The following is a 24,868-nucleotide window of genomic DNA, read 5'->3' as shown; positions in this document are numbered from 1 at the left end:
TTAATGCGTACTGTACGCAATTTTTTGCGTAAGCAGAAACCCTGGTAATATATATATATAAAAATAGTAAAATAGTAATATATGTATCATAGTAAAATAAATGCCTTAGTGTGTATTGCACATTTGCATATGAGTTAGTGGGGATTAGTGAATAAACATGAATGGACACAAAGACATTTTTATATTGTTTCTTTATTAGAAGAGCAATTTGTGATCAACAAAGGGGATTTTGATCAATAGTTCTGTTAAAACAAAATGTTTTTGCTGAAAATGTCCCTCTCATTACTGACTGGTATAAAGATCACAGATTTAGCAGCTCAGAACATAATACCATTCCAAATATGAGAAAAAGCCAACATTAATGTAAAAACAGGAAGAAAAAAAAGATCTTCAAGACCAAAGAAAAAAAACCTGACAAGATCCTCGACATATGTTTTATATGTAGTTATAAAACATCTGTTATAATAAAACAAGCTCCACCTCAAAGATTGCATGCACTGATTAAAACAACCCTGTACATTTCCTTGCATGGCTACAATGACAATATTCTTCAAAGAATTTTTACACTATTTGACAGATTATACATTTAGCATTCAAACTCGTACCACAATTTTTGTTATTATTTTGTAGGCAAGTCTTCCAAAACATGTCTGAAATATACTTACCTGCATATTTACATTGAGCATTTCAGACATTTCAACACAAGCATTTCCTAGCTCCCACATTCTGTTCTTAACATCAATAAATCAAATGCTTTTCTATCTCTTTCACATTTTACTCATCATTAGTTCCAAAGTACATACCAAAATGTACAGAAAGTTTTTCATGTACCACAAAGTAAGCCATGACATTATAATCTTCAATAAGCCCAACAAAGATTTATTTTCTTTATAAAAAGCAATAGTAGGAACAGAGTACACATTTTGCAAACATTTCAGGTGTTTTTCTGAGCATAAGTTTTTCACAAAAGTTTTGATGACAAAAGCTAAAATCTGTGATTCTGCATACATTTTAACCGATATTAATGAAACTCGAATATATTTTAAATTTATTAAACAATTTATTTACAATGTTAAAATAAAATCAATTTTTTAAAAAAAAGTTAACAATGAAAACAGCTGAATATTTCTTCTATACAGCTATGCCTTTGAGTAATGCACATTTAAATACATACATTTGATTGTAAGTTAAAACTCTCCAGGTTGCACAAAAGATAAATGCATTTGTAATTCTCAAAAGTATTTAATAATCTCAGCAGCTTTAAACAATATCCTATTTGATATGGAAGACATTTTAGTTTTGTAAACACAGCTACAAAAACAACAAATTTTTTAAATCTTGCTATTTTGATCATAGAAATAATGTTACCTTATTGGCATTTTACCACTGACATTGTCACATTGAAGGATGCCAGACATTGAATGTTCTTGTAAAGTGATTGTAACAATTCTGTTGCCTTGAACATTTGTCCATTATAATTTGACATCACTATTTGTCTTATCAGTTATTTTGATTAAAGGAAATTAAATTCTCTTAGTTTTTTCCCTTTTAACATGTATACAGAATGTATACAGAATGTATACAGAGATGTATACAGAAGAGTGCAGACCATTCATTACAGGCACATTTTCACTCCCTTCTAAATCATCCCAGCCAACTCTAATGTTCAGGAAGCTAATACAATCACATGACATTGGGGGCTTTTTTGTGGCTACTTTTATTGCCAATCCCAACAGAACATCTGGTGCAGGACTCTCCTTTGCATGAAGTCCTCAGGCACCACATCTGGACGGAGGAGACCCTAGTGACACAGAAGCTTCACAGCAGACTGGAGGACCTAAGGTACGCAGTGGCATTTGTAGGGGAGTGTCCATTTGAAGTGAATGAAAACCACATCATTGCCCATCCACCTAACTCTCTTTGAACCGGTCCATCAGCCTAAGTTAATTTGATTGAAATCTAATTAATCAAGTACAACAGCATTAGAAATCTGCAGTTCATAACATTCTAACACAGAAATAACAAAGATAACAACACAGCTGACATCTGATGTCATTAGCATCGGAGGCGGCTGCCTTAAAAGGAAAGGCTGACTTTAAAGTTTTATTGTGAGTGAATTCAAACAGCTTCACTTTACACAATAAATTTGGTAAGTGAACGCCATTATGTACTCCTTTGTTTTCCATTCCATTATCACTAGGTTTGTTGTGCAGTCACTTGGCATGGGTTTTTGATATATTACTGGCCTGCTGCAAAGCTTAGAATTTTGAGACTGGCCTGCATAAAAAAAGCTTTGCCCACCCCTGCCCTAGACTTTATTCCTGCACTGCCTCCTTTGCTTTGATATGAATCTGAATATGTTTTATGACTAAAATCTTAAATGTCACACTGCACAATTATAATAAACGTAGCATATATATCTACACAACTGGAAGTGTAAGAAGACACAAGACCCAATTGGTGACACCAACAATTTGACAAAATAACTTGAGACTTTATCTTTGAAAAATTTTCCTCATATAAGATGAAAAGTTTAACTGCGCAGCACAAAATTATTCTAAAAAAGACTGAAAGCGTTGATAGAAAGCTTTATAATATGTCAAACATAAAAAGCAGATCAGAGTAAAAGCAGCATAAAAAAAATTGCGTTTTACATTATCACAAGAAGGGGAGAAAAAATACAATGCTCATCTGAACAAAAGCATACTTTTAGGGCCTAGCAAATACTATTGGTAAATGGTGAGCAAGAACATTTTAACTGATGGATTTCTCTAATCATGTGCAGTATATCACATTAATGCTTCCAAATATGCAGCACAAAAAATAGCTAATGGACCCTTAAGTTTAAGGCATACATATCAATGCATATACATTTAAACATCCCTTACTGATCAGCATCTGTGAGCAAGAATTTTAAAACATGCCATAATGTTGTACTTGACAATAAAATGTAAAAGTATCATACATAAAACTTATTTTTCCTTTTTGGTTATCTGAACTTCTACTTGGACAGTGATAATATAAGCACTCTACAATGCCTCTTCAAACTTTAAAGTGTGCCTGCTAACCATTCTTTATATAAGGAACACCCAAATGAAATACAGACTGAGCAAGCTGTGCTACTGATTCTGCCTTCACCCAGCAGATGGTGATACTACTGTGCATAAGAGGGGAACATAGCATAAGTTGTTTTCAGTTGTCATCCTTGTGTATGTACATGCTAAGGTGTATGCTTGCATGTATAATATAAAGAAATGTCATTCTGTAAAATAAAGACCCCTCAAGCAAACACATTTCCAAGCAAAGCATTTCCTTAGCACTCTTTAAACAGTGCAAGGAATTTCAGGATTGGTGCTAGGTCACACACTATCAATGTGCTAAAGCATTGTTGTACTTTAGATGGAAAGTTATTGCCTGTTTATCTTAAAGTCCAGATGAGTTGCGCTGTGATTTTCACACTTTTTAGGCCGATAGAAAAAGTATAGAAAGACTGATGTTTCACCTATATTACTAAGGCTTGTGAGGCCTTCATTGGCAGCTAGCTTCTTTTCATTATAAAGTTGTTGAGCTACTGAACATTACCTTCAACATTGGAGGTACTGATCTGTTTAAGAGTTGGACAAACACAAACCCTGTATGTGTACAATCATCTTAGTCCATATAACTGTAAAATACTATAAGAATACGGTAAAAGAAAATTAGTCTATAGTTCATTTGAATGACCATTACAAAATATTTAAGTGGTAAACATGGTTGACATGAATGTTAAGTATTTGTACTAATGCAAATGCTTGTCTAAAAAGTAGCCACCTTTGACTTTGTGCAACATGCCTATAGGGATGCCTTTTTCAGTGTGGATGTGTGTGAGTGCATGCATGCACGTGTGCACACACAGCTGTGGTTATTGGAAGCAGACTAGATGACTAAATAATATATATGGATATTATATATATATCCACAAGAACTTGCTAAAAAAAAACCTAGTAAATAATGTCCGAATGACTAATATAAGAAGGGATTAATATATGCAGCAATACCAGATATAACACCAAGTACACTACGAGATCCCAATGTTCAATACTTAGATACAGCTGGTTGCCATGTCAGCAGCAAAGACTATGACATAGCAGAGTCTACACAGTCTTCAAGCCCACAAAACTGAAGGAATCTCCCAAATACTTCCTTCATAATAAAATGTTAAAATCATTTGATGAAGCTTAAAAGTTTTAGCTTCTTGGACCCTTGGTGCGCTAGAAAATAAAAAGCTTTTTGGCAGTTTGACTCTTTTGGACTTTTTATTTCATGCAACTGTACTGGAAGATCCTGATGCTGGTTTGCCTTTGAAGGTGATATAAGTGTATAGAAGGCTGCCTAAAACACTGAAAATGAGAAAGGTATGGATTATTTCGTTTTAGATTAATTTAACAGAAAACATATTAGGAACAGCATATGTTTGCCAAAGTTTAATCATTTCTTTAAACTCTGCGACTCTTGCAAATGCAAACAACAAATATATAGCAACTTGAGTTATATGAGCCATTATGTTGATGGAACTCTTAAAAAGAAAGAAATCCTACATCTATTTATGCTTGTTTGTTTTTAGACCCCTCATAAAAGTTTTGTAAATTTCAGACCCTCACATAAAATTATTGTGATCAGTCACACAAAAAGTAAACATCAACATGGGTTAATATTATCATCATCAAGATCCTAATATCTAGAAACCGCTCTCATTATTAATGTAATATTTTTATCCATGTAAAACTGTCCCTGACATATGGCAAAGACTATTTGCTTTTATGCCAGGTTTATTACAAAATGTCTCTGATCTAAACTCTAAACTTACTCTAAATACCAAATCATTTATGTTCCCAGATTCCCTAGACAAAATGGTTTGAATTTTCTTCAGGTGATTTATACACATTTCTACATGAGAAACACTGATGAACACAGTAATATATGCTTCCCTTTCCTCAATACTATCTCTGAGAAGCCATGCCATATGTCTTCATTCTATATCTGCAAGCATTCTATTCCTGGCAACACTTGTCCACCTACTCCAAATATCCACATAACCAAGCCAAAGGTTGCAATATTACCAGCTTTATACTTTGGACAATCTTCTATTCTCTTTAAGCACCTTTGGTCTGCTGGTGTCATCGAGGGATATACCTATCATGGGGATTAACATAGATGGCTAATTGTTTGGGCCATAGGGATGTGATTGAAGGGGACAATGGCTGGCGGTGGATATTGTTGGAAAGAATACATTTTTTAGTGGTAAAATTTCCTTTTTTGAACACACTTGCCAGATGACATGACTACTCGGTGGTCTGTGGACCTTGCACCTGTCTTGTCTATGCCTCACGGGGAATTTGCAGTACATTACATATTCCTGTGTCAGAATCAGAGTGAGCAGCTAGGTGGAGTTTGAATACCAGCCTATAGCCTGCATATATCTTTAATTACTACATTTCAAAGGAAAGCAAATGAGTTGCTGCATTCATAAGGCCCAGCAGATGCAACCAAGCCTAACCCAGAACAGTTGTCTGCAATCAAAAGTGAGCCAAAACTACTAGGATAGTGCTCAAACATGCCTCTGGTGGAGGAAATTCTGCAAGGGCTTCAACTCAGACTTTCCATCCCAACAAAGTCAGAAGGGAAGTTAGGCTCTTCAAATCTAGCTTCACTTGCCCATCATCTTGGGTGTGGGGTTGCAAATCATGAAGGTATGCTGACATTGAACTGCGTGTGTTCATATGAAACTGTGTGAGCACAGTTCCTCGGATCTCGGTACCAAGTAGAAGACCCTGTCCTTGAAGGCAAAGTATAAGAGGTAGGCAGTGGATGGATGCAATGGAACTCATTTGAAATACAAGTAGCCATCGGCCAGGTATATGCAGACATCTTGTCTGATGGTGGACAGCACTGTGCTGCCACTGACGGAGGACTAATCTAGAAGACCTAACTGCTGGGTGAAGTGCAGTGGGGAAAAGGTACCATTGATTCCCAATGAGGCAGGGACAAATGTAAGGTCTGCAAACTGCCGTATCATACACAGTCTATTACTCTCATAGCAAAGTTCTCAAAACTATATTAAACTTATTTTTTTTACCTGATGTTTATGCCCACAAAGTTGGTCAGGCTGAAGACATAGTCCCCACCAATAAACAAACCCAGATAAGTGACAAGAAGATTCTGCAGAATAAAAATATTGTTTATGTAGCTGCTATGTTTCTGAAATAAATTCATAAATACCAAAGATAATTTTCTTGTAAGCAAGAATGTTGCAGATATTTTCTCATAGAATTTATAGAAGTAACTGTCATTCATACAATAATTTATTCACATAGTGTACCCATGCATGAATGCACAAACTCACATACATATATATACATGTTGATGGCACCACCAAAGGTGGTGGTAAGGGCAGAACAGTATGCTGTACATAATCTTTAATCATACCTTGATGACACCAACAACAGTGGTGGTAAGGGCAGAATTGTATGCTGTACATAGGATGATGGAGTAGTTGAGAATAAACCCCATAAAGCAGGATAGGAGCAAATCCATCAAAAACACTGGGTCAGTCCAGCTGGGAAAATCAACTAGCTAGAACATAGTCATGTTTACCACTGTAATGATAAAAAGAAACAACAAAAAGCTGAAGGTTTGTTTTTTTGGTTTGGCTTAAATGTGACATAAACTGCTAGAGCTAATCTTCTAAGAATAACTTGAATGCAATACTACTTTAGTGGAAGGCAATCCCCATTACTGACAATAACAAAAGAATGTATTTAATCTGCATATGTCAAACTTTCAAACACCCATGTCCAATAGTCAATAAGATTTTATAAGTACAGCCTTATGGCAAAACATATAACTAGTAAGCCTACAGTGAATAAATCTCTTATAATCAAGCAGCAGTACAGAAAAGAACTGCACTTTTCCCTGTTGTATCCAGAAACCATTAGATGGTGGTATTTTCTCAGATCTTTTTTTGGGGGTGGGTGGGGGAATAGGAAGAACAAACGATCACGAAAATACTCATACACTTCTGAACATTTGACACCATACTAAAGTTAAACTCACCGTTTCAAGTTCCCCAGTGACAAAAGCCAAGGTTAAGGCAAAGGGCAGCATGAAGAGACTGTTATAGAAGAGCAGTCCATATTTCCCAAGGTCCTTTTTCACAAACAAACAATGAAATGAACAGTAAAAGCGCTGACAGTGATAGACCACACCTTTTTATAATGTTAGGCATGAAGCTTAAGTCATGTAGCTACAACCTGGTGACATGAGAACTTCCATCAAATGAAGTCAATATCTTTAATTCAGGAATTTTTAGCTATTAGTGCTGTATTTTTAAGTATGTTTCAGCTAGCCACCCTGAAAAGGGGACAGAACTTGATAAAAAAAAAAAAAATTAAAGTATGTACATGCACACATGCACTTGTATATACACACACAGAATAAGAGATGAGGGAAAGTCAAAGACAAGAGGATTGGAAAGATGTAGGAAAAAAAGTTTCTTCAGGCAATAAACAGACGAGAAAACCAAAACAAGAAAAAGTGATAACAGGACAGAAATTAAAACAATGCTTACAGGACAAATGTCATGAATGAGATATAAAAACTTTTTGATATTGACACTGAATCACAATACATGCACTCATATTGGTATGTAGCAATGCGCACATAGAGAAAGAAGTGATAATAGGGTAGGCACTAAATAAAGATATATAATACAAGGGTATGCACCTAAAAGTGATGTTTGCTGAAAGACTCCAACCACCTGACAAACATCACTTTTGCATCATGTCATGCAATGCTTTAGATCACAAAATGCATGAATAATGCAGAAGCGTATTTCTGTATAAACGAATGACAAGGAATAAAGTGCAGGTGGATAGTAATCAATGTTGAGAGCCTGACCATACACTGTTGAATCTCCTGGTTGGGTGGAGGGAAAAAAATATGCTGGAAATATATAAAATATGGAAATATATGGGAAAAAAATTGTTAAAAGAGAATGCATGTATGTGTGTGCATGCATACACTTCCACAAGGTATGACAACATGCAGGACATCATAAAACATTGTCTAGAATGTACAATGCACAAATTCTATGATTATTAAACTCATGCATAATATGCAGCAAGATATCTGTTAACAGTTTTGAGTTACTCATTGAGTGTATCCAACATGACTAAAAATAAAGCAAAAACAAAAATGTGGATTCTTTCAGATTTTTCTGTGGTGGGAAGAGGGACCAAGGTTAGAATAATTTCTTACAAATTAAAGGCCGATTTTCTACAGTGCCTGCTACCTTTGTGGTCATACTCTGCTAATGGTTTCTATCTGGCCCAACAAGTCCCCTCACCTACTGCTATTCATACAGTAGTATATGACACAAAAATATACAGAGTTAACCAGAATAATTTGTAATATATTTTTCATGCTCCTCCTTGTGAGTGCCAGTGTTTCAGTTCTGTGCATTTATAGATGTTATTTTCTCTAAAAAAAAAAAAAACCCAAAAAACCACAAGGGAAAGTTGAAAGTATCCACACAGCCAGCAAAGCATATTAACTAGAATCATGAACATCCAACTATGAGTAACATGAACTGTCACAACATTTGTTTCATGTTCTGTCAATTTTTTAATTATAATAAAATAAACAAGGAATACCTCTGCACTACAATTTTCATTACAGCATGCTACAGATTGTATTAACAGTTGTTCTAAATGCTAGCCATTTGTAGATAGGTGTAGACAATGTCAGTTCAATGGTCACTAACAGGAGCATAACACTAATAAACAATGAATCTTGAAATAGGGTTAGCCACAAAGTAGAGCAGGGTTACCTGCTGGCTTTTTTCAAAAGCATCCGGTGAAGAAGATGGTGTGGCATTGTAATGCTGACAGAAATAAATGCAAATTAAGTGTCTGATTTGAGAAATTTGTAGCTCTTTCACTGTAAGAGATTAAATTATTGTTTCTTGGTGTCCACTCAGTGATGGGATGGGTAGGTGAGGGCGTGACGTGGAACTTGAATTAAAGAAAAAGTGCACATACTAAAATCTCAAATTTGATTTTTGCATAACTGCTATAACGACAATAACATGAGAAATGTCTGCTTTATAGTCTTGCATGAGCTGTTTCATAATCATTGAAGTTAATGTGCTAATTACTTTACAACAACCCAAATGTTTCTAAACAATGCATTATAATGAGTAATAAACATGGTCAGCAATACTATCAGAAAAATAAATTACAGATTTTTACCAGGATAAACTTTATTCTTCCAGTCCAAACTGACATCAGTGATCTCAGTGAAACAAGGAAACTTAAGGATTTTGAAAAAAACTATTTTCATTAATTTCCGTTTTTGTTACTAATATGTTTGATGTAGTAGAACTGAATAAAGTGGAAACAATAATCTCAGAGTAACTTTAATGGAATGAGATATGCAGATCACTTTCTTCTTATTTACTGACATGCAATCATTTTTCAATACTAGTCTCTACCACTGCACTGGGAAGCCAAATGTACTAACGTCTGTTCATTCTCATTCCATTAGTTTAGTCCTTGTTACTCCTTGAGGAGCATAGGGCCGCAACAACAGCTCATCAGCAGATGCGGTATAGGGCAGCCTCCTTCAGTTGGGCCCATGTGGTTCTGACGTCCTTTGCCTCACTTTCTACTGTTCTTTTCCAAGTCTGCTTTGATCTCCCAACTCTCCTCTTCCCCTGAGGATTCCAGTCAAGTGCCTGCTTAGCAATGGTGTCAGCTGGTTTGTGCAGGGTGTGCCCTATCCAGCCCCGTTTGTGCTTTTTGATGTCTTGGCTTGTGGCATTCTGGTTCTTTTCCACAGGCTGCTGTTGGAGATCTTTTCAGGCCATCTTATTCCCAGAATATGACGTAGGCAATGGTTGGTAAAAGTCTGCAGCTTGTTGTTGATGTTGCTTGTCATTTTTCTCATTCCATACTTCTCTTCAATAGCCAAACCCGTTTCAAAACCCATTCACTTTATGCGTTAACCTTTTACTTCCAGCAAACTTTGATGGACAGGTGATATATTTGCTGCACTTATTTTTTTCAACATTGTAGAGATCATTTGTTGTTCTCTATTACCTTTATAACAATTGATTATTGGTCTCATCAAAACATAAAACTATATTAACTTGAATAAATTCTGCATTGTGTTTACAATGTTGATTTCTGTTTTACACTGTATGACAGAGTTCTATTCTTTTACTGACAAGAGCTGTCTCACTCCAAAACACTGTGACTGTCAATAATGTAGCTATACTTCCCACACCACCTTATTTTCTTTCTTCCCTACTCTTGCCTACCTTGATAAGAACACGCCTGAGGAAACATCTTCCTCTCCTGCTCAGTCGGCAAAGTTCAAAGTGTTTGTAGTCCCAGCCTCACCTCACCTTCGAGTTTTGGGTTTTTTTTCGAACCTTCGAGGATCGTTATAAGTCACAGCACCTAGTGCTTCACCAACTTTCTGCCTTAAAACTGATAAATCAAGTACTTGGAATGGAACATCTGATTGATTTGAAGGTGATGATTAAATGAGATTAACTCTAGATAGCTGGTTCAATAACTGCTCAAAGAATGCCAACCACTAGTTTTTTTCGAAATGTCCCATGTGCACTCTTATAACTTTAGCGCCAAATAGCAAACTTTTGCAGTAATCCCACCAGATCCTAGAATAATTTCTGTTTCTTATTTTCTGCATGACTGCACATTGAATCCATACCCATGAATCCTTCCTTGTTGCAAAAAAGTACTTCAAAATTTCCTTGCAGACATTTGTTCTACTTTTATTTTTAACGTACTGTAACTAGAGCCCGTTTCCATCTTTAAATTGCCCACTGGGACCAATAAAGTTGATCATTGTCATTGTCATTTTGTTTTTTTGGACAGCTTTGTTTGTTTTACACCATGCCAGCACTGGTACAGCTTTAACACAGAGTACAAAACGATGTATCGTAGACAGAGTTATAGATACTCTGACTTCACTTCATCTGTCATCTTCTTACCCAAGTAGATATGGGACACGATATATGATGTACAGAAAAGCACAAAACATACCCTAAAAAGACAATTTAACAAGTTTGTACAACAAAAAGTCTGCTAACACGTTTAAAGTCTCCCTGTGTTGAACAACCTGGAACAAACCGTTTCACATCTCCACTGGACTCACAAGAAATAACCTAGTCATATTTCCATCCACTGCAAATGTTTTTCATTTAAACTTCACAGGTTCCACAGCCTTCAACTTCACCTTTAATTGCACAACTGCTGCATGTATTCTACACATACTGTAGTCTGTTCTTGCCATTTTCCTGTCTGCTAAATTAATAACTTTCTCCTCAAAGTCACATTCACAATTAGGAAATTATAGCTACATGCCTTCAAATCTGGTTGTCTGCTTCAGCCATTTGATACCTGGGCACTCATTTTAGATGATAAAAGAAGAAATACTAAAATATCCCCTGGTTCAAAGGGCAGCCATTAATGGTACACAACTCCATTCCCCACCCATTGCTCCCCTCTGCTTAATGTGGTGTTAGCCTATAATGAAGTTATGTCTTTTTAAAAAAATTATTTGTGAGCCACAGCTGACTGAAACACATCAGCCTTAACAGCATCATTAATATATAAACAAAAAGACAATAAGCTCGCACAAACAGTGATATTGAAAGCAAATGGGGAAACTGTTTTGGATCTATGGGTCCACTTCTGAACTTTTCAAGTTTTTTGTGACCAATGCAGACTCTGAATAAATGTTTTAAAGAGACAGAGACACAAAATATTTGAAATAGTAATGACTAGTGGTTTACCTTTAAAAAATGAACATATATGGTCCAAAAAAAACACCCCCAAACACTGAGATATTTCAATCTAAAATTCTATGACGAAAATTTCTTTTCCGGTATTTTAACAATGTTAGTCCTTATGTCAAGTAACTCTAGAAGGCATTTTCAGAAATATAGGCACAGATGTAGTCAAATAGCTCATGTACCTTTGAGTCTAATTTCTTCTTAGTGTATACACCATTGGCAGCTGTTGCAATATTGTTCAGCATGATGAAGGTGTACCCCATAAGATCAAATGAAAGATCAGTGCTGCACAACAGAAACACAATTAAGAATGACACAGTAAATGGACCCCAAAATGAAACAAAATCATTATCATCAGAACAAAATATATCCATTACACAGTAAATTAAGACAGAAATGGACATTTCTTTGGACTCTCCTCTTATGTGTCTATGCCCTTTGAACCAGTCAGTATTGCAATCCTCTTCTGATTTCATCACTTTATTTTAGACATTATTTCCCAGCTTACTGTTTGCCATAATGATGACTTTTTAAATGAGTCAAATCAGCACTGCATTTTTTTTAGTAATTTATAGTTTCCTTATGTGACTAACCAAAGGTTAACACATCTAACTACCTGAGGCTAAAGGTAGGTAAGCATAGCTCCATAAAAATGTATCTATGTTTATCCCAAATTTCTCACCTTGCTGCTATAACAGCTCCAAATATCATCAAGAATACTGTCAGCTGCACAAACACACTGGCATGAACACTAAAATGAAAAAGAGATAAAACCCAATCAATTGAAATTTTCCATCATTTCAGCTGAAGGAGATGACATATACTCAGTATGTACATTCTGTTTACTTCAAAAGTGAATGAATATGTGTCTGTGTGTGCATGAGAGAGGAGAGATGAAAAAAGTAGTGCATATGTACGTGTACAATGGCATGTACTCATAAAAGGCCTTGTGAAGGTTCTACTCTAACAGCAAGAACTCTACTGAAGAGATGATCTTAGCTGGAAATGAGCAGAGCAAATGGGAAAGACCGATGAAAACTTAAGGTCTGCAAAATGCTAGTACAAGCAGTTCTTGTGAAATGCTTAGCTCTTTCCTCTATCTATATATATTGTCCTATCTCCTAATATGAATAGCCTTGATTCATGAAAAATGGTGTGTTGGCAGACAAAGAGGTACTGGGTGCAAAGCCTGCACAAAGTTCAACCGCAAATTTAAATGTATTTTGTTCAAATATTCACAATGAATCTTCAGCTTGCCTGTCAAATAGATCTGATGTACATATCCTAAACTTAAACTAACAGATTTAATTAATTTGCAATTACAAAACAGCAAATATTTTTAAGAGTAGGTGGATTTTAATACTTACCCCAAAATGAAATATTCAGCAACCATAGTGAGGAATATCGAAAATCTTCTCAAAACTGTAAACATTGGTAAACTGAAAGCAAAATATTTACAAAAAATATGTAATAAATCTGAACTAAAAGAAATATATTAAATCAATATGCACATATTGCATCCTTTGTTAATCTAATGAGTTGTAAATGATAACATCATATTAGTAGTTTTTAAAAAAAATGGCAAGCTGAAAAAACACTGAACCACCACCACCTATTTTTGTAAAAATTTAGTAATTGAAAAATGGTTTTCAGACTGCAACAGTTTTATTTACATGCAAAATTATGTGACACAGGTGTATGGATGAGGGGTAGGAATGACTGTTAAAATTTTAATGGGAGCAAAAGAGGGGTAGAGGTGGGGGATCATGAACACATTCTAATCTGCATATTTTCACAATATTCCTAGGAAATTTTACCTCAGCTTTTTGGTCCCTCCAAGCCCAAAAACAAGGTTGGCAATATAAAACAATGGCAAAGGCCATACCTGTAACACAAAAATAAAGCAACTTGATAATGCTATGATTGAGATTCAACAATTTTATTTAAGCATAATATATAATTTAATGAATGTTTTATTCATTTCTAAACATGGAGCATTTGGTGGCTATTACAATTATGTGATGCTATCTAATGATAATGCTTGTCTCTGTGACACTTAATTATTTCACTGCGATAATTATTTCACAAAATCCTTATACTTACATATTTATAGGGTGTATCTCTGAAGCTCTGAAGTCTAGATATTTATAGCGTTTACCTCTGAGGTCTTGATGTGACCTACCAGTGTTGAAAGACCCTTAAAAATCCAAATTATCATCCATCATGCAGCCATGTCAACAACAATTAATATGTCAAATGATTTGATTCCATTCAATATTGCACTAGCTCATAGCCATATTATTATCATTAAAAAGATAGAAAACCTTGCGAAATGTCTCAAATGATGCATTGGGGAAACCGATGAGCCCAAATTGTTTCGCAAAAAAGAGCACCACAATACCAGTGACCATCTGCAGACAATATGCACAAGAATTAGTGAACAAACAGATTCACACATATCAATGTCTCTTTACTCACAACTCACAACAATTCATAAATGCAGCACAATGTAAACATTAAGTTCAAAGTAGAAAAATAAACTTCAGTGTTTCATTTACACACCTGATCAATTTTAAAAGCATGCTGTTTTACGGGACAAAAGTCAGGTGAGAAGAAGTCACAAGTATTTATACTTTTTAATTGAAGTATTCTACTTATAGCAAAGTATTTCAGTACTTTACAATATATACAAATGAAATACTTTAATAATATGTTTTACACTGTATTTGTGTATCCACTGGTACACACTTTTGGTTATCTGTTGAAACTGATATAGGAAGTCATTTAAGCAGATTAATGATTTCTTTGCATTATGCCACAATGATGTCATTTTTTTCTCAGCACAATAAAAACAATCTAAAGCACCAGTTTTGCTAGTGTTGCCAGTGGGAAACTGCACTGATTAAAGATTTTTCTGGAGATTCATATGCTTTAGATGTGGGAATCATATTTGGGTAGCTTGACTTTAATAAACTGTACTGCATGCAAAGAATACTGTAAACTTGATATTAAGCACAGCTGATAAAAATACAGTGCAGTTAAAGACTACTATTAGTACAGCATTTTACCATCATCAACTTTGACATCTAGCAAACAAAAGTTACTAATTAAAATGCTTTTTATGCCTTTGTAGAATTATCATAATTTTTTTATTTTATTAGAGAAGACATCTTGTTCACCATGACTAGTAAGACAACATGTTGGTATATTGTATATCCTTAGTTTAACAAATCTTTGGCCTAATAAATGATGTTTTCTACAAGCACTATTTCAAATTCGAAGTCTACATTATAAGTCAAACCCGAATTGTTCTAAGGTGAACTCAGAACATGCTGTTAATACATTGTATGTTTAAAATTTGTTAGGAAGATTATTAAGTTCTGGTGATTAACTATTTGTCATTTAATCTCCAGACAAAGAATCATTTCCTGCTTAAAAGCTAACATGAGTCACATGCTGGTTTAAAAATAAAGTTGAAGTACAATAACATGCCATATCTTTAAATGTGTGGGTTTTTTTTACTGCATTAATATGTGCACTGAGACATTAAAAAACCCAAATCCCAAAGTTAGTGAATCAAAGGAAAGGTGGTAACAAATATTTAAATACTTAAAATATATTCACCTGGCCAAGACCAAGAAATTGGAAGGATGGAAACCTGAAAATATTTTGGACAGTAACAAAATGTCTGCTACTTTAAAAAAAATTCTTGCAATTTGAAATAATACTTGTGCGATAAAATATGAAATGAAAATTTTAAAGCATGTAATTTACTTGTTATTAATAGCAAATGAAGCATAACATGAAGCATGACATTTTCAATAAAACATTAATACCAGATTGCAAAAGGGATGTAGATATTATTTAGAAATTTCAATGATCAAGGCCTTGCCAGATGTTGGCTGCAAAGATGTTTGGTATGGACAAAAACTATTTATCTGTATAAGCAAAAAAAATTTTTTTTTTTTAATTGATCACTGAAGTTCTATGCACCAATTGTTCCCTTGGATAACTTCTTGTGACTTTGCTTAGCTTTTTTTTAGTTTTTACTTTTAAGTCAATAAGGAGTTGAGTTTGTTTTGGGAACCACTAGCAAATTTCTTCTTTTACACGTATTAATAACATATACATTGGCCAAAGTATGACTTTGACGGCCCATATGGTCTGGTATGTTTACTTTTAACAGTCTACTACATTCTGAACACGAACAGGGATTTGTGACTTACTTATATGAGGTAAGTACTAATTTGTTGACCACAACAATCATGAAAGACGAAATCCCATAGAAAAGAGCTGCCATCAGACGAGAGAGCATCGGATGCTCAGTCTTTGAAACTTGGTCTTCGCGGGCCATTGATATTTTCTGATATCTCTCCAATATGTGTGAGATCCGGCGGCGAGAAGAATATATCGAGGTAGCTCCGCTAATATCTCTGGTAATTTTAAAAAATACAGAACTACAGAGTCTGTAAATAAAAATATTGTTCAAGACCTTTGGCCTGGCATTCTATGGTCCAGGCACCAAACGGAAAAGAGTTATCTGTCCCTGTTCCACAAATGGCATAAACAGCGCAACTCGCTGACATGTACACGCTGTGGGGCACAAAGTGCGATTTTTCTTATCCGTGGCTTTTTCCTTCTCTCTCTCTTTCATAATTTTACCTATATATATGCCTGCGTGCCTCTGAATCCAAACTGTAGCATCGGGAATCTATTCAATATGCTTATTCTGTGATCGTTGGTGTCAGTTGCGTCCAACCTTAAGCTAGCCTGTTGAGGGTACGTGAGGGATTAGGAAGGGAAAGACCTGTGATTTTATCATTATGCTTCTCAGTTGAGCAATAACTTCTAATAAGGTGTGTATCGATTACCAACAGGTCAATTTAGCACATAAACTTGTGTTTTTGAAAAATAAAAGAATGTGGTTAGACCAATGAAATTGATTGTTGCGATCGCTTTTCGGACGATTTTTCGTTTTTACGCAGTTTATAGACAATAATTTTATTGATTGGAATTTATTATCTACATAGTCATAAAGCTGGCCCCGAGTAAAGTTTGGTTTCCAACACCTCACCTCACAATGACCTGAAAAAGTTAGGGGACGACCTTTACCCTACCTTTTACCATAGCTATCAGTTCCATGACGAATTCAAATGTTTGTTCCTTGAATAAAATAGACTATGTCAATCCACGTTCAATTAAAAGCGAAAGCAGGCAATTTTTAGCTTTGTAGTATAATGTAAGAAATAGGAGGGTTATAGGTTATTTTAATTTAGTTTATACTGCTACAATAGTTTATACACTGTCTATAGACACAGTATAAACCGCATGTGCCTGTAGGTGTGCCATTTTGTAATTTTTTTTTTTAGTAACACTATCATGAAAAGCATGCTAAATTTTACAATTGCTTAATCTCATTGGAGTCAGTGTAGAAGTTATTCAGGAGTTGAAAAAACTAGAAGGAAGCAGCTGTTGTATATAACAGTCAAAATAAACTTTAGTCATGTTAATTTAAGCAATTTTAATATGTATTTCCAATCACTTTGCTACAGATCTTCAATATGATGGACACACAAGAACTTGAAAAGAATATAAGGAATATGTTTCCTGCACGCCTTGTTCACAAAAGTGACTACTCAGAAAATATTGCTGTGAAGACATTGCCTCTTATTGGCCGTGTACATTTTGTAAAAGACACAAATGGGATTATGCAAGTATCTTTAATATTTGCCTACTGGGTGTATGGGACTTTCAGTACACTCTTCATCATTCTTCTACCACAATACCATGATGGGCGCGTACCAGCATTCATAATCTATAGTGAGTCATTATTATATTCCCCCAGATAATATTTTAATTGTTTACATTTAAACTCCTGATATGGCTGACAGTGTTTCGTAGAACTCTTATGTCCCTATTGTCTGGATATGGTGGTCTGTTAAAGCTCACTGTCGTTATGGTTTAGTACCCTTCCTACCTTTGTCTATTACTCTGAGGGTTCTCTCATTATTCTGGACTAAATCTGTCATTTTACAGAAAATATTGTTAGACAAACATCAGTTTATAATGAGTGATGTTTAGTGTTGCCTTGACAGGTTTCATGGCTGTGAGTGTCATGTGTCTGCTGTCCCTAATCAAGGCATCCATCACCAATCCTGGTAGAGTTCCACTGCTGAATGAAGATCAAAACAGCATAGGTAAGATTTATAAATATTTCTAATGAAATACAGATGAAATTTGTAAGATTTATAAACATTTCTAACGAAAGACTGTTCTTTACTGCAATATGAAAGGCAGGTGTTACAATCTGTGCTGTTGTTATTTTTTTTCCCCATACTTAATTTTAAATTTACCTGCTTATCAGCTGATAAATATAATTTAGTTCAAATTATAGAATATTATATAATTGGTTCAATGCAAGTTTTCAATGTTTATATGATTATAAAAAGTACCTTTTTCAATAAATATTTGCTATTATAAAAAGTATAATTTTAAAAAAAAAAATGTTCATTATGTTTTTTAAACTGTGTCTTACATTCTAAACACTCATTGTGATAGATCTTGTCTGCTTCTAATGCAGATACCTCAAACTGGGTTTTTTGCCAGTTATGTAATCGCAAACGTCCTCCTCGTGCCCATCATTGTCGTCGCTGCCACCAGTGTGTACTACGCATGGATCATCATTGCCCATGGTATAAAAAAGCCAGAAAAAGCCTCTCCTTTAATCTCTAAACTTCAGGATTTTTAAAATAATGTATAAAATATAGGGTTAGCACTTGTAGATATATTTGCATCAGTTAAAGTAAAGATATGTAACACCCTGCTGCTTGGAAATTGCCATTGTTCCAGTTAGAAGAAAGCTTCAAATGAGCACCTTAATGACTAAAAACAAGTGGCCTTAACATTGTTGAAAGAGCTGGAGACAATCATTAAAGCACTGATTCTAAATGCCACTAACAAACGTTTTGACCCATTGCAATTTGTTGATGATGCTAGGCTGCTTATCCTTCATGCTCTGTATAAATGCCTGGAGACTACATGAAAGGTTGAAACTGTCAACACATTTAAGTATCTTTGACAGGAGACTATGCTTGGATACTAACAATCAGACAATCATACAAGTAAAAGGTTAAGAAATGCGGGTCTAGCTAATTTGCATAATTATTCATTTATTCATTTTGTGTTTCTTCAGTATTCTTTTCAGTTATGAAAAGTGTTATTTTCCCAGATTGTTTTTGCCTTTGTTTGTGCCTTGTGTGCTACATCACAGCTGTGCCATTTGGTTTTCAGGATCAATAACTGTGTAGGGGAAGAGAATCACTTTGCCTTCATGTTGTTGCTGTTGTACGCTATGTTACTGAGCACTTATGCCCTCATTCTTACATTCTTCCATTTTTGGATATGGCCCAAGTGCTCTAGCTGTGATAAGGTGAGTTGAAGGCTCTGGCAGCCACTAACTTTTGTCTTAGCTTTTTAATGTAGAGCTTCACCTGACTTTATATATCACTGGCTACAGAGTATGAAATCTAATCACAGTAGTACATAAAATACTTGGAGCAAATGTGGATGAAGTACCATGTTTTGCAATTTTAGGAATGATTTACCATAAATTATTGTTAAAAATACACACTTTACTCTTACATGTGGTTACTAAGCTGTTGGACAAGCAGAGCTTTGTTTACAAACCCATCTGTTTTGCTCCTCCTCATTGAACCATGACATGGGCACACTTAGAATATATCTTTTGGGCTGCTCAGACAATAATCTGTGGTTCAGCTGATTTTTACAGTAATGGGTTGGGGAGAGGTGGGGAGAGCATTGGAAGGAAGAGCCCAAGGGAGACTACCATTATCAAAAAGTTGCAGGATAGCTGCCGTGCGTTTTCACCTGTTGACTATACAGGTAGTTGACAGCATGACTTTTCTGAAACTAAAATTTTAAGAAAACCTTGGCTTTCCTCTTAAAACAATTCTTTTCATATCATATCATGAAGCCATGTCAGAATGGGTTCATTTTGAGGAAAGTAGAAAACTCTTGTAAGATAAGACTACATCTGAGGTGATTTACAAATTAGCATTAATTGCAATTTTTAGTTAAAGTTTTAGCTATTTAATATATTTTGCAAAACCTATATGTTCGTATATTTTATGAGAATCAGGTCATATGATTTGGGATGGGAGTAAAAAATAATATTCATACTACATTTTTTTGCTGCACACACCTGTTTATTGCAGGAGGCATTTCACATCAAACACAGCATCTGGTTTATGTACCTTCTGGTTGTCATGGCATTGAATATGGCATTGGTTATGACAGCTCAGTTTTCTATACAAAGCTTCAACCTTTTTAATGTAAGTATTGCAAACCAAGTTGCTAATCATATAGCTTTTATATTTTACCATTTTTCACAAATGTGTTAAATAGCTGGGACTTTGGCTATTGAAATAAACTGCATTGCACAAAATAAGAATATAGGAAAAGAATCAGCTATAATAACATAGTAAATCTTATGTTATCTACATGAAGGTCTTTTAACCAAAATCATTAAAAAATTTCAGTTACTTTTTTTAGATATAGTTGAAACCTCTGTCTTTTTTAAATAGCCATTTTCAAGTTTCGGAAATGCATGGGTCTTATATAGTCCACATCAGATATATGCATCTACTGTAAAGATATATTCACAAAATACCCCAGTTCCTATTGCATGTCAGTATTGCTGAATGCACTACAGCTTTTTTGAAATTAAAAAGCATAACACTGGTAAATTATTCATGCGAAATCTAGTTAACTGAAAGAAACTTGTCTCAGCTCCAAAGCATGCATCATCTTACCCCTTTTATGTATATCCATCCAATAGATCATTTTATTAAACAGTTCTTCTTCTCAAAATGTATGTCTGGTTAAATATCACTGCCATTTCCTATTAAATTGACAAATTGTTGGTTAAAGTATTATCTGACTGTTCATAAGCGCTTAGATGCATTAGTGTAATTATAAAATCAGATACATGTGTTTTGCAAATATCTGAATACCATATGTCAACCACCTGGCGTTCATCACACAGTTGCACAGTTGTGTGATGAGTGCATACTACATTAAGTTTTCCTATCAAAGTTTCCCTTGCCTGCTTATTTTTAGCAGTGATAATGTGTATTATACATCTTGAAGGGAAGAAGGTTACCATGTTTGTTGACTGTGGTATTGTATTGATCAATTAATTAATGCTTTCATGTCATTGACTACTTTGTTTTCTTTTTATTGAGTTTACGTGTTTTGTGTTGATTGTTTTTTTTTCTTGTTTTTATTTTTTCCTTCCTTATTTTGATTTTATCAGTTTCTTCATTTGAACTGATCTTTATAGTTAAGCATTTTTTCCTTGAGAAGTTGTTTGAGAGAGTACTCATGTGTACATAACATCTTTGAAAAGAGCTGTATATATTTTATAGAAAACTATTTTGTTAGATTGTGTTATAATCAATATTAAATCAATCAAGTTCTATTGTGAGGGGAACTGGAATGGTTTTCTTTGTAACTGAACTGTTAGTTTTGGTGCTCAGGAGTGATTAGAAAAATCTTTTTTTTAATTTTTGAATGCATTTTTAATATTTCAGGATAGAACAACCTTAGAAAATATGCAAAATGCTCCACATAATATGTGAGTATCACTGCTGTTTTCAGTTTCTTAATAATCAGACCAGTTTCTGTTTGGTATTTTTTTACAACTGTATCATTTCTTTTTATCTCTGAGGGAAATTTTATCTGAATAATGCAGGCAGGCACATCTATTCTCATCCATGCACCCTCCCTCTCCACAAAAAAGTTGCTGTGCTTGTAAAGTGAAATGTGAGGGAAGGGGGAACATTGGAGTTAATGCCAAGCCAGCAGCTAAGGCATTATCATGGCATATCAGCCAACTCTATGAACAGGTACCATATGCACAAAAAGAACTATGTGTCTTTAACAACATCTGAATCCAGGACAGCCAGTATTCATTGTACTGATGTTAGATGCTGTTGAGTCACTGGACCGCACTGTAGGGGGAAACGTATCACATTACATTTAAAGTTTTCAAAAGAATTACCTGAGTGCAAAATTACTTTTAGATGATTGTGTTTAGTTCATTACATAATAGTGATTCTCCAAATCTGAGTGACTTAAACTGTTTTGCCTATGAATATCACAATTCTCACCACCACATTGTTAAAAGATAGAGACCTCATTTCTGGGACTAGGCTATACTTAATCCGGTAGTTGGACAACCACCGCCAATCCAACACATTTCCAGGTGGCGAATAGGAGAATGGCTCCGAGATGTAGCTGTAAAATTAGCCTGGTTCTACCTGGGTGAATAAGCAGTTGCGGACCAACTGACAGTGGTCCTACTAGGATGGGGCACAGTAGAAAAGGGCTCCTGTGTCCTGTAACATGGAAACTCTTCAGTATGTGCACCAATGAGATCACAGCTACACTTAAAGTGGAAGGACGAAACATTAACAGTGTTGTCAAAGATTTTAACAACAGTACTATGAAAGCAGCCAAAGAGGTGTAAGAAAGAACTACACACCATACTGGACAAGTGAACTGGCACACATCAAGCTCAGCAAAGTCAGAGATGAGGCAGAGACCAACTTTAGCAAAGAAAGCAACATCCAGCTACAGGAAAAAAAGCAAAGTTCTTGAGAACTAAACTGGAACTGAAAGGAAAGAAGCTGAAGAGAAAAAACTGCAAGCCTTGACATGGTGAGAGATACCACCAGGTTGTGGAGACTAGATCACTGATTGATGAAGAAGCTAAGGGACAGAGATCACACTTGAAGAAGAAGGAAAGATGTTGACTGGGAAAATGGCTACTAATGCATTTGCCCAAGAATATGCACGAGAAAGTGACATGACCATCCCTCTGAGCCTGAAAAAAGCATTCAAAAGAGAAGAAAAAGAACAAACAACAAACGCAGAGGCACATGACTCCATGACAAAAGACATCACTATGCATGAACCAAAGAACCCCATCAAGCAACTGAAAAAGAAAAAAAATCTCCGTGCCCAGATATCATCATTAAGGCTTTGCACAGACCACCCAAGACATCAGTGGACAGCTAGATACCATCCCCGCTACAACCCCTTCCCCAACCTCCTGTTCAGATTTAACTGTCATCTTTTTAGGTGATCACTTCAATAAAATTTATCTAACTTCCTCAGTAATATATGTAAACACATTTAGTTTTTTTAGTATATTAATAAAGATGGGGGATATCATAAATGAATGTCCATAACAACGGAGTAAAATGCTATTTATATTTTCCGCAGAAACCTGACAGTAGGTATTGTCAGTGAAGTTGTGGAGAGGCTGGTATATATTGTCCCCCGCTATATATATATAAAATTTGGGGGAATGAAGGGGGGCAGGGCAGTAAGCAGACGAAAAGTAAATAACCGCAAGGATAAACTGACTGCGTTGTGACTACTGTTCGTACACGGACTGATGTACTTTAGAGAGTTGTCTGTCTTGATTGCCGTATTGCAGGAACCGGCAGAGACACTGGTATATGGCCTACAAGGAGCTGTGCGGCAGGTCGCACATTCTGTGCTGGTTCTGGCCGTGTCGCAGACGAGTTTCTCACCTGACCCGCCCTGGCGCCTCACCTGTGTGACGTACGCACCCTCGTGTGTCTCGCGCTGTCGACTCCACTTGTCGAGTACCATGCTGGCATGTTTGCGACCGAGTTTTGGCAACTTGATCTGGGTAGCATGCATTTTAGCACAGAATTAGCTGCACTCTTAAATGCAAATGCACACATTACGCACAGACACATACGCACCCTTCCACGTAGACACGGTCTCACAAACCACAAACCCTCTCAAGTAGTTTTCGCTTTACCGCGTTATACATCGTTAGATATTTTGTCTCTCGGTCTGTCGTTGTATATTTAAAGAGACGTTTTTATATAAGTAGTTTTGCGCTTTTATGCAAGAAAGAATTTTCTATGTTCTTACAATGTGGTTATATTGTTTTATTCACTATTGATTAGTCAGCCTTTTAGATGTGGGGCGTCATTATCAGTTTCTTGAGGATGCCACAGCCATACATGTTTACCTCCTTCAACCTACCTATCGATCAATCTGCCCAGGTTCACTGTTCAAATGTATATGAACCGGGTGTCGATTTTTTTTTAAACAATCGGGTTTGGAAAGCAAATAGTTTAAGGTCTCAGACCGGCCAGTTGACCAGCAATTTTGTCCGGCTATGAAAGACACGGGACCTGCAATCAAGTGAACATCCAGGGCATGTCGTTTGACCAGCTAGTCTAAGAGCTGCTACTTTGAATGTTATCAGTTCAACTAACAATTCGTCCTTCGACCAGCCTCAACCCAAAAGGTGGGACATTGTGTTTCAGATCAAAAGGTCTCTGAGTGACTTGATTGGCTTATATGTTCCAGACCTTTGAAGAACTATTTACTTGCCTTTATGTTTGTGATTACTGCTCAGAGCGATTGAATTCATTTTCATATTTACATGTCATAGTAACATTATGCAATACACATACCTAATATTAATTCAGGGGGTTTTCAGGCAACTACATCAATGTGATAACAAATGTGATTTCATCAGTATAATTCCTTCATTTTTTAAAAATAAGTTTTAACTGGTGTAACTGAATTTTCTCTTTAAAATCTACTGTGTGTGTGTGTGCGTGAGTGAGAGAGAGAGAAATAGTGTTTGATAAAAATGGTAACGATGACTCCACGACTAAACCTTATCAAGCAATTGCTTCTCCATTTGCGAGCTTGTTAGCATTACTTTATGTGCTTTTAACATGTAAACATAAACATAGAGATGAATGTATATAATGGCATCCTTTATAATGTAACTTTGTTGCAGCAGTATAGATTAGGATACTTTTTTTACAAATGAAGTAAAAACAAAACATGATTTTTTTTTTTTGTCCTTGTGGTTTGGAAATGCTTGCGAATTGGACAAATGATGTTTGCTTGTGACAGCGACACGTT

At 35.4% G+C, this 24,868-nt stretch overlaps 2 protein-coding genes across 6 annotated transcripts; one reads left to right on the top strand and one right to left on the bottom strand.

The window, feature by feature from the left end:
• Positions 1-174: 174 nt before the first annotated feature.
• Positions 175-16,250, bottom strand: LOC112573484 (UDP-sugar transporter UST74c-like). Of its 3 annotated transcripts, XM_025253912.1 has the most exons (12): positions 16,087-16,250; positions 15,485-15,518; positions 14,185-14,271; positions 13,678-13,745; positions 13,228-13,299; positions 12,543-12,611; positions 12,043-12,145; positions 8,867-8,920; positions 7,093-7,185; positions 6,466-6,612; positions 6,116-6,198; positions 175-4,379 (listed from the first exon to the last, which is right to left on the bottom strand). In XM_025253912.1, exons 1-12 carry the CDS (start codon positions 16,212-16,214, stop codon positions 4,301-4,303), a joined length of 1,017 nt encoding a protein of 338 aa, XP_025109697.1. In that variant the 5' UTR covers positions 16,215-16,250; the 3' UTR covers positions 175-4,300. The 3 variants fall into 3 exon arrangements, with proteins under 3 accessions (XP_025109697.1, XP_025109698.1, XP_025109699.1); XM_025253913.1 differs by lacking the exon at positions 8,867-8,920; XM_025253914.1 differs by lacking the exon at positions 15,485-15,518 and having other exon boundaries at positions 16,087-16,225.
• Positions 16,251-16,411: 161 nt separating this feature from the next.
• LOC112573485 (probable palmitoyltransferase ZDHHC21) lies at positions 16,412-24,791 on the top strand. 3 transcript variants are annotated; one of them, XM_025253916.1, is made up of 8 exons: positions 16,412-16,467; positions 17,413-17,680; positions 17,956-18,057; positions 18,441-18,552; positions 19,151-19,289; positions 20,095-20,211; positions 21,472-21,515; positions 23,385-24,791. In XM_025253916.1, the coding sequence occupies exons 2-8, from the start codon at positions 17,422-17,424 to the stop codon at positions 23,509-23,511; spliced, it is 900 nt and encodes a 299-aa protein (XP_025109701.1). In that variant the 5' UTR covers positions 16,412-16,467; positions 17,413-17,421; the 3' UTR covers positions 23,512-24,791. The 3 variants fall into 3 exon arrangements, with proteins under 3 accessions (XP_025109701.1, XP_025109700.1, XP_025109702.1); XM_025253915.1 differs by lacking the exon at positions 16,412-16,467 and adding an exon at positions 16,578-16,716; XM_025253917.1 differs by lacking the exon at positions 16,412-16,467 and adding an exon at positions 16,745-16,953.
• The last annotated feature ends 77 nt before the right edge of the window (positions 24,792-24,868 follow it).

Source organism: Pomacea canaliculata, linkage group LG10 (genome assembly GCF_003073045.1).
Source record: "Pomacea canaliculata isolate SZHN2017 linkage group LG10, ASM307304v1, whole genome shotgun sequence".
Lineage (NCBI taxonomy): Eukaryota > Metazoa > Mollusca > Gastropoda > Architaenioglossa > Ampullariidae > Pomacea > Pomacea canaliculata.
The sequence above is the reverse complement of the archived record's forward strand: the minus strand, read 5'-3'. Positions and strand labels throughout refer to the sequence as shown.